Genomic DNA, 13,547 nt, shown 5'->3' with positions numbered 1-13,547 from the left:
ACGACTGAACAAAATATATTAAACAACTATCAAGTCAGGGTGACACAAGCTTGTTGCCAAAAGTGTTTATGATGGTAAAGCATGTCATTTCTCGAACAACTTTCTTTTTACAGCTTTGTATATTCATAATTGATTATTCATAATTGGATAAATTCACAGTAAATTAGAAAAACTACACTCTTAGGCTTAAAATTTGATCTTCATGTCCCCATTGTGATATTAACAATATTACAACACAACAATTTTTTTTTTATTGTGATTGTTGTGAATTAAATTGTGCAGAGTGTGTACATAATGACAGTGTCACATGAAATTCTCATACCCATTTTCTGGTAGAACAACTGTACAATTGCAGTTTGTAGGTTTATGATTACTGAATTTATGATTACTGTAGCCCATCTGTAGCTGTGCAATTTATAAGCTGCCCTCTACCCTATCCATCAGTGGAAAAAGACCATTGCTGATCAGATTATTTGAATGGTGGAAAATTGCCAAGGTGAATGACACTGGGCTTGCAAACTTTTGTTTTTTTAGATTTAGTCATTTTTTTCTATTTTTTATGAAGACGTCATCAGGGGAGCACAGTGAGACACTCCATTCTACCATCGAGTTTTTGCTTAGCTACTGGTTCATTTCTGGTCATCATAGCTATCTCAACAGCTATCAAAGTCCCTATGGATTTTACCACAGGGTGAAAACATAGGCGAGTACAATCTCTGGTGTGTAATTTACCAGCACGCCAAAAAACACAGTTCACATCACATGCAATGTGGACTGAGCCTTAGACTACACTCTCATAAATAAAGGTAGTACCTTGTCACTGGGGTGGTACCCTCAAGGGTACATCTTAGTTCCTTTAGTAAGGGAACATAACTGTATCATAATCCATTGAAATGATATTTTCTAAGTTTTATTGTTATTAAGTTTTATTTTATTTTATTTTTCTGTTTTAAAACATTAGGTTATGAAAAGGTACAACTTTTCACCTGGAAAAACCTATTTAAGGTGCACAATTGAACCTTAAAACCACTGTTGTACCTTTGAGGGAACTTTTACATTGTTTGTACCTTAATGAATGAGAAATGTACCTACACAGAACCTTTATTTCTAACAGTGTATAGAAATTTCAGATTGGTGTAGAACACTCATTTTGGCTTGAATTGTACAGATATTGTTCATATATCCAACATGTTTATTTGTGCCGAATGATTTGATTGACATGGAATGCTGAATAGCTTTTTGGTTTCTAGCCAGTGGCGAAATGCTTAGAATGTTTTAAAAGTCCTAGTAAAACCTTAATTACACCGGTCTTAGACATCAACTGTGTTCCATTAAAAGACTTTTTTACAATACGTTCTTGGTAAGCTGCCAAGAAAAAGGGGGAGCATGAAAAAGTGGCCTATGATGAAAACAAGTGCCTTTTTTATGGCAGTTAGCCATTCATGGTCTGAGAGGTTAATGCACTTTTCTACAGTGGGCTTAATGTATGTTAATATTGTTGCTTATGTGTGAACAGATCATATAATTAACCTTATTTTCAGCGCATTAAAAGCCTACTTAAAAGTGATGAGTGAAACATGCTCAAGATGTCAAGGTTTTTTTTGTGTTATTTTATTTTCCAATTTTTTGGCATGAGTAACAGTTGTTGGCACACTGTGCTCCACAGGGAGTATGACACAGGCAAGATGCCAGCCGCTCCATCCCCAACTGGAGTCCTGTTAGTGAAAATCTGTTCATTAAAATTGGCCCTTTTGCCCTCTCAACCAAACACACATGTAAACACACAAAATTGTCTGTTTCCTGGGGCTGCAGAGTGAAGAGGCACAGGGAGATGGGACTTGATTTGTGTTGAGCGCCAGAAGAACCAGCAAGTTCTTTTGATTGCAATAAGATTTTATTTAAGATTTTTTTACCTTAAATATGAATGTAGCCTAATCTCTTAATCATTATCCTCTGTTTAGCAGATCCTGTGAATCAGCTTTGACTAGTAAATTTTAATAACATTTTTTAATTGTTGTAAGAGGGCTATAACTACTTGACTGACATGTGGACCCCGACCATGTGGTTTCCTCTAACCTAGATCATTCTATATTAAGTGTAGTTCCATCCAATTTGTTTTCTGTCATAAGCAGCCCTATTGTCAAATAGACAAATATACAAACTTGTTGCATGGCTAGTTTTTTTTCTCAGTTCTTGCATGTTTCAAAGCTTTATGACAGTTATATGGTGCTGGTTATAGCACAGTGTGTAAAAATGCTATATTTGGGAGGTTACCATAAAAGTGCTGCCGAACAAACTTTAGTTAAATTACTGAAGTTGGGTGTCTGCCTTTCTGTCTTGGATGTCTGAGTTTAGTCGCTCAATATGGACAAAAACCACCTGCTTTGACATGAAAAAGCCATTTAACCTTACATGCAAATAACCAACCACTAAACACTGTTTTTCTGTTTGATCATTTGTCAGAACAGTCTCATGTGGAACAAAATGACATGTCAGCAAACATGCAAGATATCAAATTTACTAGCTATTGAATGCTTCAAATAAAACTCTTGAATAACTTTGAAAGAAATTATTCTGTGGTGTTTTTAATCCGTTGATTTATATCTTTTTTTTCAAAAGGCTCTTTATCGTTATGTGAGCAAATTAAAACTGGTGCATAGAAGTGTGTGCTCATGGACGTGCAGATAGCCGGTGACGGTGTAACAGTCAAAATCCTGATAATCATGCCTATCTTTGCATACAGTACCTGTACCACTGTGGACAGTGCATCTGATGCTGCACTGATAACTTTTTTAATGATTGCTTTGGGTATCTAAACCAGTCTGTGCACTTTTTTTTCCACATCCTGCTGATGTTTATGGTTGCCATCTTTTTCAGTGTGTCTTTGATATAGACATTTTTTTTCAGCTCTTTTCACACTACCTTGTTAACAGTGTGGAGTCCGAGGCACCTGGAGAAATTTTACATCCACCCTCCAGAATTCTAGAGGCCAATGTAGGACAGACACATTCTCTTCCACAAACCTCTGGCATGTATTCTCAGCTTCTCCTCCCTTACTACCACCCTCCCCCTCCACCACCACCAACCCCACCTCTGATCCGCACAAGATAGAACAAGACTGAAATTTCCGGGGCTTCCTTACTGTTTGCTAAGCTACAGCCAGGCCTAAGATTGACTCTAGATAGCCAACATAGCATTTGGGAAGTTCCTCAATGGTTTTTTTGTATTATTATTATTATTATTTTTATTATTATTATTTTTTTTTTTTTTTAATAGACATGTCGAAAATCAAATCAAAATAATTCATGCTTCTGTCTGTCTGCTGTCTTCCACAGGGCAGGACAGAATATTTGCATATTAACTAATGGGAACTTGAGGGTAAATATGGTCATTATATTTGTTTTTAAACATTGAGTCAAACATTATTAAACTCCAGTGAATGCAGTGGTATACTAAAGGGAGAAATTAACATGACAAAAAAAATTAAAATAGTGATAAAAGTGATTTGTGTTTTGCAAAAACTATTGCGACATTTAAATACAAAGTAATCATACATTTATCTAGACAAACTATTCCCAAATGGACAGTCAGAATTACGACAAACATTTGGTTAAGTCTGCACAAAATACCATATTGCCATTATTGCTACATTTTACAGGTGCAGTATACCTTTGATTATATTGAAAACATTGGAGAACTTTTTGTCTAATTATTTTTGACAAATTTTTTGTTTGTTGGATCATGTGAATACTTTGATTAATCAAAACACAAAGTTCTGAGATTGGTCAGGTTTCTCTCCGTGCACTATAAAACATTGTGTTTGTTGAAAAGCACATTTGCGTATTGCGCACTTTTGCAATGCCAGTATCAATGGTAACCAGTGTCACAACAATGATTTAGGAATGATATCTGGTGTAGCTCTGACCAACGGTATCTTAGGAATGGGCAGTTCCTTTTAGCACATGACTCAAAAGTACAGTTTCGCAAGTTATCAGATACCAGACAAAAATATTACACACACTGCAGGCTGTCGGTGGAGTGATACTTTGTTTACAAGCTGTCATGCAGTGCCTTGTATAAGGTTTGTTAATCAGGAGATCAGACAAAGTAATCTGTCTTGTGTTGGATCAACTCCCATGTTCAATTTTACACTGGAAAAGATAATTATGCCCCATGCTTATTGTGTTTTTTTTTCTCTCCTGGAATACAGAGCCTTTGCCAACAGTATATGGTTTAACTGGGCCTCATGCTTTGTATTTTTTAAGATAACAAATTTAATACAAATGGTGAAGTAGATTAGCCTTGTGGATGTGCATATGTAGGACTATTTTTTTGCCTTTCTTGTATAGGAAAATATTGATCTTAAAACATGTTATGTTAACCTGGTAATGGAAAGGAGGAAAGATACAAATAATGTGTACATCCTTAATGGGACAGAAAGGCATGGGCTACTTTTTTCTCTTTAGTGATCTTTCTCTGTCACAAAATTTGTTTTTAAACTTCCATATTCATGTTGTTGTTGTTGCTGTTGTTGTTTTTCTTCCTCTGGATATTTTGTTGCAGTAAATAATACATTTTGCTTAACAGAAACATCCACCAAATCTCTCTCCTTCAAATTTCAGCAAAATGTGTACCACCCTTCCTCCCCGGCTCTTATGCTTTGAAATGCTCTTTGGGCATTGCTAGCTGACCTTGTCAGATTCATGAACTCCAGGTGATCATTTCTTGGCCTTCAGTGCTTTGATTAGGGCCTTCATCCACTTACAGTGGTCTTTCCTGTGAAGGCTGCTTGCTTTGAAGTGCAGCCCAGAAGCCCAGACAGCCTCTTGTTGTTACAGAGAGGGCATCTTTACTCAACCCTATTGGCTTGCTGCAGAAGGCACATGACTGTGTTGGTGGGTTGTATGTAACAATTGACATGATAATCCAATCATGGACTTAATATTAATGATTACATCTCATGACAACACATTAGGTGTGGATGTAATTCTTCTAATTATAAAACTTGCATACAAATTCATCTCCATCAAGATGGCTTAAAATGTTACCTAAAAATTGCTTTAGAATGTAAGGCTAATGATGTCTAGCCAGTGAAACTGCAGTGAACAAGTTTTGTGACTTTTTAATTGAAATCTTAGTAAATAATATTTTTGGACAAGATGCTAAAGGGGGCTTTTTGCCCTGTATTTAGGATTGAACTTTACATTTTCATATTAAAAGAAATAAGGATCATCTAAATTGTTAGTAGCATAAAGTTCAATCCCAGAACCTAGGGTCTGTCATGGTATGGAAGTATTAGTGTTATTTCTTTTTCGGGGACATCTCTGCTTATATCCATGTAATGCCAAGCTACATTTGGCAGATGTAACAGCAGCATGGCTGCGTATTGAGAGGGGTATGAGTACTACCCTGGCTTGCCTGCAGTCTAGATCTGTCCCTTTGAAATGTGTGGCACATTATGAAGTGCAAAATATGACAACAAAGGCCCTGTGCTATTGTGTCATTGACTTGTATAATGGGAGATTAGCAAACAATCCGCTTTCTAAACTGGATCAGTTGGTGTGTACAGTCCCTAAATGATTATTAAATGTTCATCCGAAAAAGTAGTCGGCAAGTCATTAATATGGTGTTTTCAGTGTTACGTTGTGTTTCAGTTAGTCTCAGGTTTGGACATGCTGTTGACAGAGTTACACACACCGTATGAAGTAAACTGCACAATAAAACAGAGAGGACTGACGAACCTATATATACCTTTGGCCTGAAACACAGTCTTTTGCTAAAATCACTGCAGCTCTCAGTATTTCTCCTCCTGCAGCTATGTGCGCCTCTGGACTGATTAAACTGGTGCACAATGTGAAACGAACAACTATAAAATAAGCTAAATGTACGTAGCAAGCAGTTGTAATCTCTGCATACCTATAAGCCTCTCAGAATGAGATAAAGTTACTGGATAGACAATCTTTTTCAAAGTTATTCAAAAAATTTAGTTTGAAGCAAGTGAACTTTAGAATTTAGTAGCAAGTAAACAAGATATGCTTAACATTCTTTGGTTCCTTTTTGCATATCTATTGAATGGTCCTTTCCTATCATAGTCTGTGGTAGTAATATAGTTATATAATATTTTCACATTCATAAAGTACTTTGGGCATTGTGTTTTGCAGAAAAGCTGTATTCTGGAGTCTTCTTGCTACTCACTGCTGTGTTTTCAATCATTGTTTTTCATTACAAAACTTTGTTGCTGTTGTTATATTCAGTACTGTGCAAAAGTCTTCAACTCATTGGCAATTTTTTAAAACCACTTATTCTGAGCACAATGAAATGACCACTATGAAAACCTTACGTCGATTGAATAAATGTAAACAAACATTAATGCAGCAACAATTAACAACGGTTTCTTATTTTAAAAAACAGTAGTTGAGATATTGTGAGCCTGTTAGAAGAACAAATATTGATTCCAGATTTCTCCTTCAGGCCCCCAGCCATCATATACATTTCTTTAATTTCATCAGCACACCTGATTTAATGAAAAGTGTTGATCGGCCAGTAAATAACAGTGGGCTGCCATGAAGAGAGGTTTGGAAATGCAGTGTGACCACACTGACATACATAAAATAACTACTTTCTGTATTATTATTAAATAAATCGTTACCGCTATCTCAAAATATTCTGTCCCGAATTACCTAATGTGCTGTCCCCAGTAACCAAACTCAAATTAAAAAAGTGATTTTCGTACACTGCAAATAAACATACATTCAATTCCTTAGGCGTCAATAATAATGTGTACACTTTATTTTTATTCAGAGAACATCTTAAAGATATTAGAATTATATCGTCTGAGTTTCGGGTTTGTGGATAAGGAGGTGTCTAAAAGAAAAAAATTAGAAACACATCAGCACAACCACGCATACATACATGTTTACATTATAATTGCATGCTAAATTGTTGTTAGACATTGACTTTTAAAATCCCTCCTGCTGCTGGATTAACCTTCTGGAGACAACTAGTCGCTCTAAAACATAAACGGAAGTTAGAACTGTCTGACCACCACGGAAATAGAGCTGCTGTTGTCATCCAATCAAACTGCAGTAGAGAATGTATTTCTCGCGTTTCTTTCGTTGGACCTACGTGATCTAAGCTGCTTGCAGTGATACTGGTAGAGGCAGACTCCTTTCGCTTGTCATTCGGGAATGATCAGCGCGCAAATTCTTTCATTTGTTCGACTGTTGCGGATGTGGAGCTTTTAGTTTAAGCGGTGGGTATACACACAAACAGGAAGTGGAAAAGGAATTTCAGCGCAGGCGAAAAGGTCCGTTTCTCGGCAAAATGGATCTTTGCGGCGATTTATGAAGCGGCTTGAATCATAATCATGTTCGTTGTTGTTGTTCCAATGACGTGGACAAACGGTTTAAACATCTGTCAATTTAGGAATCGAACAGGAGTCATGAATGCTAGGAAAACTACCAAGTGATAGAACAGTATTGGTAGAGTTGCTGCATTAGGGAGATGTTTGTGGCGCTTGTTTTTCGACTTCTGGAAAGTAAACAGTACGACTTGTGGAGAGGGGGTGTTTGACTGCAGGCGATTTGAATACTTTGTCCCGCTTTGGGCTGCTGCTTTATTTGAGAGGAATCCACATATTTATGACTAATGTTAACATACATAGCGTTCAATCGAATGGCGGTCTGTCTTCAGTTTACTCGTTTACTCGCTTTTATGTTGGTGAATGGGTGTATGGGTACCTTGAGTACCAGAGTATTGTATGAATTAAGTTGCAGATGTTCATAAAAATATGCGTATATGCTGAGTGCACGAAGTTCCGTTTTATCGTATTATGGTTAATGTGCACGTCGGTTCCTGACCCAGAGGAATTTTACTTTGAGTGCCCCAATGACAGGGATATGATAGCCCTGCTTAAGAAGATGGATGTGGTTTTGTGTACATAATAAGAAATAAAATTGGCGACTTTGAGTTGCCTTTTCCGCCCCAAAGCTAATAAATTTTTTGCCATGAGAGGAATTTTGCATCTTGCCCAGGTTTACAAAATTGCTGTCTGGTTTTAACTAAAGGGGTATGGTTTTGACTCCTGTCAAAAAGATGGCTATCCTGTTCTTGTCTTTTTAATATAATAGAATTCAAAATAAAGATTAATTGTCTGGGAGTTTCAGTGTTTATCTGTTCACATTCATTAATAATCTGTTGATCTGAAGCTGCAGAATGTATTAAGTAGGATTAAGAATGTTTCTGAACTGTGCTCTCTGGAGTGTTTCTGTTTGTATATTTCCCTTGAATGGCATGGATAGTAGTAATGTGCTTCAGGTTTTTCTGTCTAGGTTTTTCTGTCAACATTGTTGATTTTAAGTAGGTTTTAGTCAGTTTCATAATATAATATGTCACATCTGTAGCCTGTGTAACTTCTTAATTAGCCAGGATAAATGTTGGTGTGGATGAGCTTGCTTGCATGCTGTTTAGGTTGTCTTAATAATGCTTCAACGGCTGCCATTCAAGGCTTTTGGCTTCATGAGCTTTGAAGACCTTGGTCATATTCAGCGGAACATTGCAGAACAGTTTCACTGTTCCTTGAATTACTCTTTTCAAAAAGTACCTTTTAATGCGGTTCTTGTTAAAACAACCAGATTTGTTTGTGCAAGAAAGTATTTTGGATACCAGGTTTACCACGCATACGCAGGGTGGTCAGTAGGGCAAACCTGCTTACCTGTTTATCAAATGAAATCTTTCATAAACCTGGAACTTATTTTGGACAGAGTCATAATCCCGTGCTTTAGTACGGTTTTGCAAAAAAAAAAAAAAAACCTTGTGGAAATGTTTCAGAGTTGAATGATATTTCAGTAAGCAAGAGATTGGCATTTTTGTCGTCTAACTACATATTTACTTAAATCTGTTTGCTTGTTTTTAATCAGCCTGTACTTACTGCTTAGAATAACCATGTAATATTTACCATAGGTGACATTACTTACGTCAGTCATTTTTAACTGTTTCAAAGGTGTTATGAAATGTAAAAATCATCCTATATGTATATGAGTAGAACCACATCATGCATGGCTAAGTGTTTTCTCATGTCATCTTCCTATTTAGATGAGTGGTACAAGCAACAGTGGACAGAGCATGGCTCTGAATGAGACTTCCAGTGATGAGCTGCCACTCAGCAGTGGCGGAGATCCACCAAGTACCACGGCTTCCAGTATTCTCATGTCCAGTGTCAACTTTCCCAGCTCTGCTGCTGCTGCTGCTGCTCTAGACACAAATGAGGAGGTGGAGCAGGGTCCAACACTATCTAACACAGGGCCTCGCCAGCCCAAAGAGCCTTCACTACCAAGCCAAAACAGTGGCACCAAGCAGAATGGCTCCATCCAACCACATTCTTCCTCCATGTCATCCTCCTCGTCAGCACCTTTGTCACATCTTACTGACTCTCAGAGACTTACCAAGCTGTTGCCCAGCTCAATCCCACCCCCTTGCTGTGTCCACTGTCCTTTCCATGAGTCTGTTTGCTGCAGTGGGACCCAACAGGAAGGCAGCCTTTACCAGGGGCCTTTGCCCTCAAGGTCTCTTCACATGGGTTCTTTGGGCTCCTGCTGCATGCAGGGCGCCCCCACTTTTTGCAGACATCACCACCGCTGGCAGGAGCACTTCCAGAATCCACCCAACATGGCTACATTAAGGTAACAGATCTTTGCATCGCTGTGTGAACATATTTATTAATTAGATTGATTGACAGTTACAAGCTGGCAATGTAAATGATGATAATGCCTATTTTAGTTTCTTACATCAAGAAACAGAGCTTCATTCACACACTCATTTATACGTTTATTTTGCTACTGTGTGTCATATTGATGGATTACTCAGTTTACCCGATAAAGCAACATAAAAAAGGCAACATGAAGAGTGAAGTATTCAACTGGACCTCACACTTTTCAACTACTTCCCTGTTTAGGACTCATCCATTACATCTGCACCCCCTCCCCTAATCAGTGGTGCAATGCACTTGGACACTGTTAGAGGGAAAGCGCCACTCACACAAAAACACATACTAAACAGTCTTTAAGGAGCTGCTTTTTATTGTCCCTCAGTTGTATCATCATTTATCACCTGAGAGACTGACAAAAATCCTTATTGTGTGATAGTCCAGCTGTTATTTTTAATAACAAAGAAGCATTACACATGTTGAACGCGCTCCTAATGCATGTGATCCTCTATCGTAGGACTTTTATTTAGCCTGATTAACCTGAGCATTAAATAGAGCATCATAGTACACATTGTTCTCTCTTACTCTCTCTCCCTCCCTCTCTGTGATCCTTTGAACCAGTTTCTCTCTATTATATTTTGCATGGGTGCACATGCCCATATGCATGGAAACAGGCCTCTTATCAATCAGGATGAGGAAAGGGAACACCCATAATGGCCTAGAAGGTGACTGTTAATAGAATGCATTGTGATTTAATTTATTTTGATTAGAATGTTATTTATGGACATTTTCCAAAGTTAGAGAGACATGTTAAAACTTTGTCTTTAATGGATTTCTGTGAAGCTGCTTTGTGACATCAGTTGTAAAAAGCGCTATACAAATAAATTTGACTTGACTTGACTTGACATACACTTGTGAGTGTTGTAGTTGAGATGATTTGAGACCAGATCAAGACTAAACTGAGCCTGAACAAAATTCAGTCAGAGTAAAGACCAAGTCTTTGCAGCCAGGCCCAAGTTAAGATCAGAGCAAGATTTTCATCTCGTCTTCTTGATCTTAATGTAAGACAGTTAAAAATAAAATATGTTCATTCACTGCATAGTGAAAGAAAGGGGAGCAGTGAACTTTTTTATTTCTTCACCTTAGCCAATCTGGGTGCAGATTTTTTTATCGAACATGTAGAAAAAGGACTGTATCCGTTTGAATATGTTGTTGATATTCAATGGAATAAAAACCTCTTGTACTACTGACTGGTATGACAGTAGCACAAGTTTGTTCATGTTGTACTTGCAAGCCTTCCTGCTATGATTGACAACATTCAGAGTGACTGAACAGTCATGAAAGAAGCAGTTCATGTGCAGCAATAAAGGACCATGACGTTTGTAACAGTTTGCAGTAAATTTAAAATCATCTTTTTTTCTTTTTTTTTTTTTTTAATCTTCACTTTCCTCATCCCATGGTAAGGGGAGGTGTCAAGCAAACATACAGAGCTGTCTGTGACAGCTGCAAGCCCTGACCAGCCAAGCAGCCTGAAAAGGACCTTTGTGCTCTTAGTTTCAGGGTGTCAGTTTGAGAAAGTCTTTTCAAATTGTCAAGGGCAGCAACTGCTATGTTTGCGATTTTGACCTCACACACAGCTGAAGTTTAATCTGAATCCTACTTCCCCTTCCTATCTCACTCAGTTAAATTAAAATCTGGATGGCTGTTTTGGTCTGTTAATTAAGAGAAATTCTAAGAGAATTGTTATTGAGAGAAAATTGGATTAGGTGCTTGTGAGTTATACACAAGTTTTGTTTAGCCCCTTAAATGCCCATGGCCTAACAGTGGGTGCAAAGCTTTACTACACACTTTTATAACCTAAGAATAGCTTAATCAGTTTGCATTGAAATCCTTGTAGTTAGTGAATAATAAGCTTTAGTATGTACAACCCCATTTCAAAAAAGTTGGGACACTGTGCAAAATGTAAATAAAAACAAAATGCAATAATGTGCAAATCATTTGAACCCTATATTTCATTAAAAAAATAGTACAAAGACAACACATTAAATGTTGAAACTGAGAAATTTTATTGTTTTTTGAAAAATATATGCCCATTTTGAATTTGATGCCAACAACATGTTCCAAAAAAGTTGGGACGGGGCAACAAAAGGCTGGTAAAGTTGTGTAATGCTAAAAAAAACACCTGGTGGTTAATGGGTTAAGTACTTACGGCTTGGCAGCTCGTACTGTGGATTCAAAGTCTGTATTGCTGCCTTTGGTGATGATCAGTTTTCTGCATAGACGGCATATAACACTGCTAACATCTAATGGTTCTCCGTGTTCGTCTGGTTGGAAACCAAAATATTACCAAACGGGTGCAGTAACACCCTTCTTCTGTACAAGCTCATCCATTTTTCACCATCAAGGAGAAGGTCACATGTAGCGGAGTGTTACATTTGCATATACACAGCGTTCTTTGCCAAACTGAAACGCTACATTCTAATCTTTTCAAGTGTCGTTTTTAAAACACATATTTGTAGTTAATTAGTTATGTTTGCATGGTCTATACTTAGTGCCGTCTTTTCTGTTATAGCTTAGGTCTAAAATTTTAACCTACCATAGATTAGAATGCTTGTACAAAGTCAGTGGTTAAATACAAAGAATGACAAAAAAAAGAAGAAAGACATGGCAAGGGTACATGATAAAAAAATAAAATGATAATTTATGTAATATCGTCACTGGTTGAAATTATCATGATATTCGATAATATCATTTATCTCCCCAAGGCTACATTATTGTGATAAATTATCACAGTATGTCACAATATGCTTTTCTCAGTGTATTATGGATATCGTCAAGACTTAAACGCTGACCAACTGCATGTTTGATTACAAAGAGAGCATAATTAGTCCTGTTTAGTTGGATTTTGTGCTGCCCACTATGTAAAATGTTGGATACAAGTAATTGTATTTATAGTTTTTGTACATATTTTTAAGAATATGTTCACACATTTAAAAAAAAAAGTATAGTGACATGTATAAAACTTAAACCTTTGCCATATTACCCTCCCCTAACTTGTACGTAATGACCCTTTTATCTGAAAAATAAGAAATTAGAAGAATGGTCTGAGAGTTTTGCACATTACTGCAAGCATCTAGGCCAGTAATGCAAACAATTTGCTTTGGTTGGTGCCAATACCAGTAATTGATTGTTTTACTTTTTAATTGCACAGAAGCACATAGGCATAGCTTAAAGTGGGGCTGCATTGTATGGACAAAATACTAGTATTGTGGTTGTGATATCTCTACATGTAGCAATGTGTCTTATTATATTTTATTGATATATTGATGCAATATATTGATAAATCTTGTTTTGTAAGTAGTCCTTGGCCAAATGCTGGTTTACACTCCTGTACCTGATGCTTCGCATTGGGCATGATGATTTAAGGCTCATGTGCATCTGCTCTAGAGCAACCCATTACTTTTCTGGGTAGCCTATTCAAGCTGTGTGTGCACTTAATAATAATGTCTAAAAAACGTACAGATAAAAACAGTTTGTCAAGTTTGTACTAAAGTAGCCAAATTTACTAATTAGAAGGTGAGTGTACGTGCTTTTGGATGTATAGCGTATTTGCTTAAAAGAGAAGTTAAACTGATACTTCAAGGAACAGTGGAAAAATGTGATTTAAAATGCAGAAAAATATCATTACTGTTATCTACTGTTAAATAAACTTGCAAAATGGTTTTTAGGTAGAGGTTATTGGAAAGTATTTTGGTTTAATAACTCAGAAAAGCAAACCCTTAATTTTCAGGATCTATATATGCTGCACATCCACTCAAAGACGCACTGAAATGGTATATTTTAA

General features: G+C 36.9%; 1 protein-coding gene across 3 annotated transcripts in view; it reads left to right on the top strand.

Moving 5' to 3' along the window:
* The window catches only part of disp1 (dispatched homolog 1 (Drosophila)), a 54,747-nt gene that overhangs the window by 18,831 nt on the left and 22,369 nt on the right, over window positions 1–13,547 (top strand). Inside the window, exons 1-2 of one of the 3 annotated variants that reach the window (XM_036582241.1) lie at window positions 7,048–7,252; window positions 9,094–9,680. In XM_036582241.1, coding sequence (XP_036438134.1) covers window positions 9,094–9,680 — 587 coding nt within the window. In that variant the 5' untranslated portion in view covers window positions 7,048–7,252. Of the gene's footprint in view, window positions 1–7,047; window positions 7,307–9,093; window positions 9,681–13,547 lie in introns of those variants that run through there. The other 2 variants (XM_036582243.1, XM_036582242.1) reach the window with 2 other exon arrangements.

The sequence above is a fragment of the Colossoma macropomum genome, unplaced genomic scaffold (genome assembly GCF_904425465.1).
Source record: "Colossoma macropomum unplaced genomic scaffold, Colossoma_macropomum, whole genome shotgun sequence".
NCBI lineage: Eukaryota > Metazoa > Chordata > Actinopteri > Characiformes > Serrasalmidae > Colossoma > Colossoma macropomum.
This window is presented reverse-complemented; position numbering and strand designations above follow the sequence as displayed.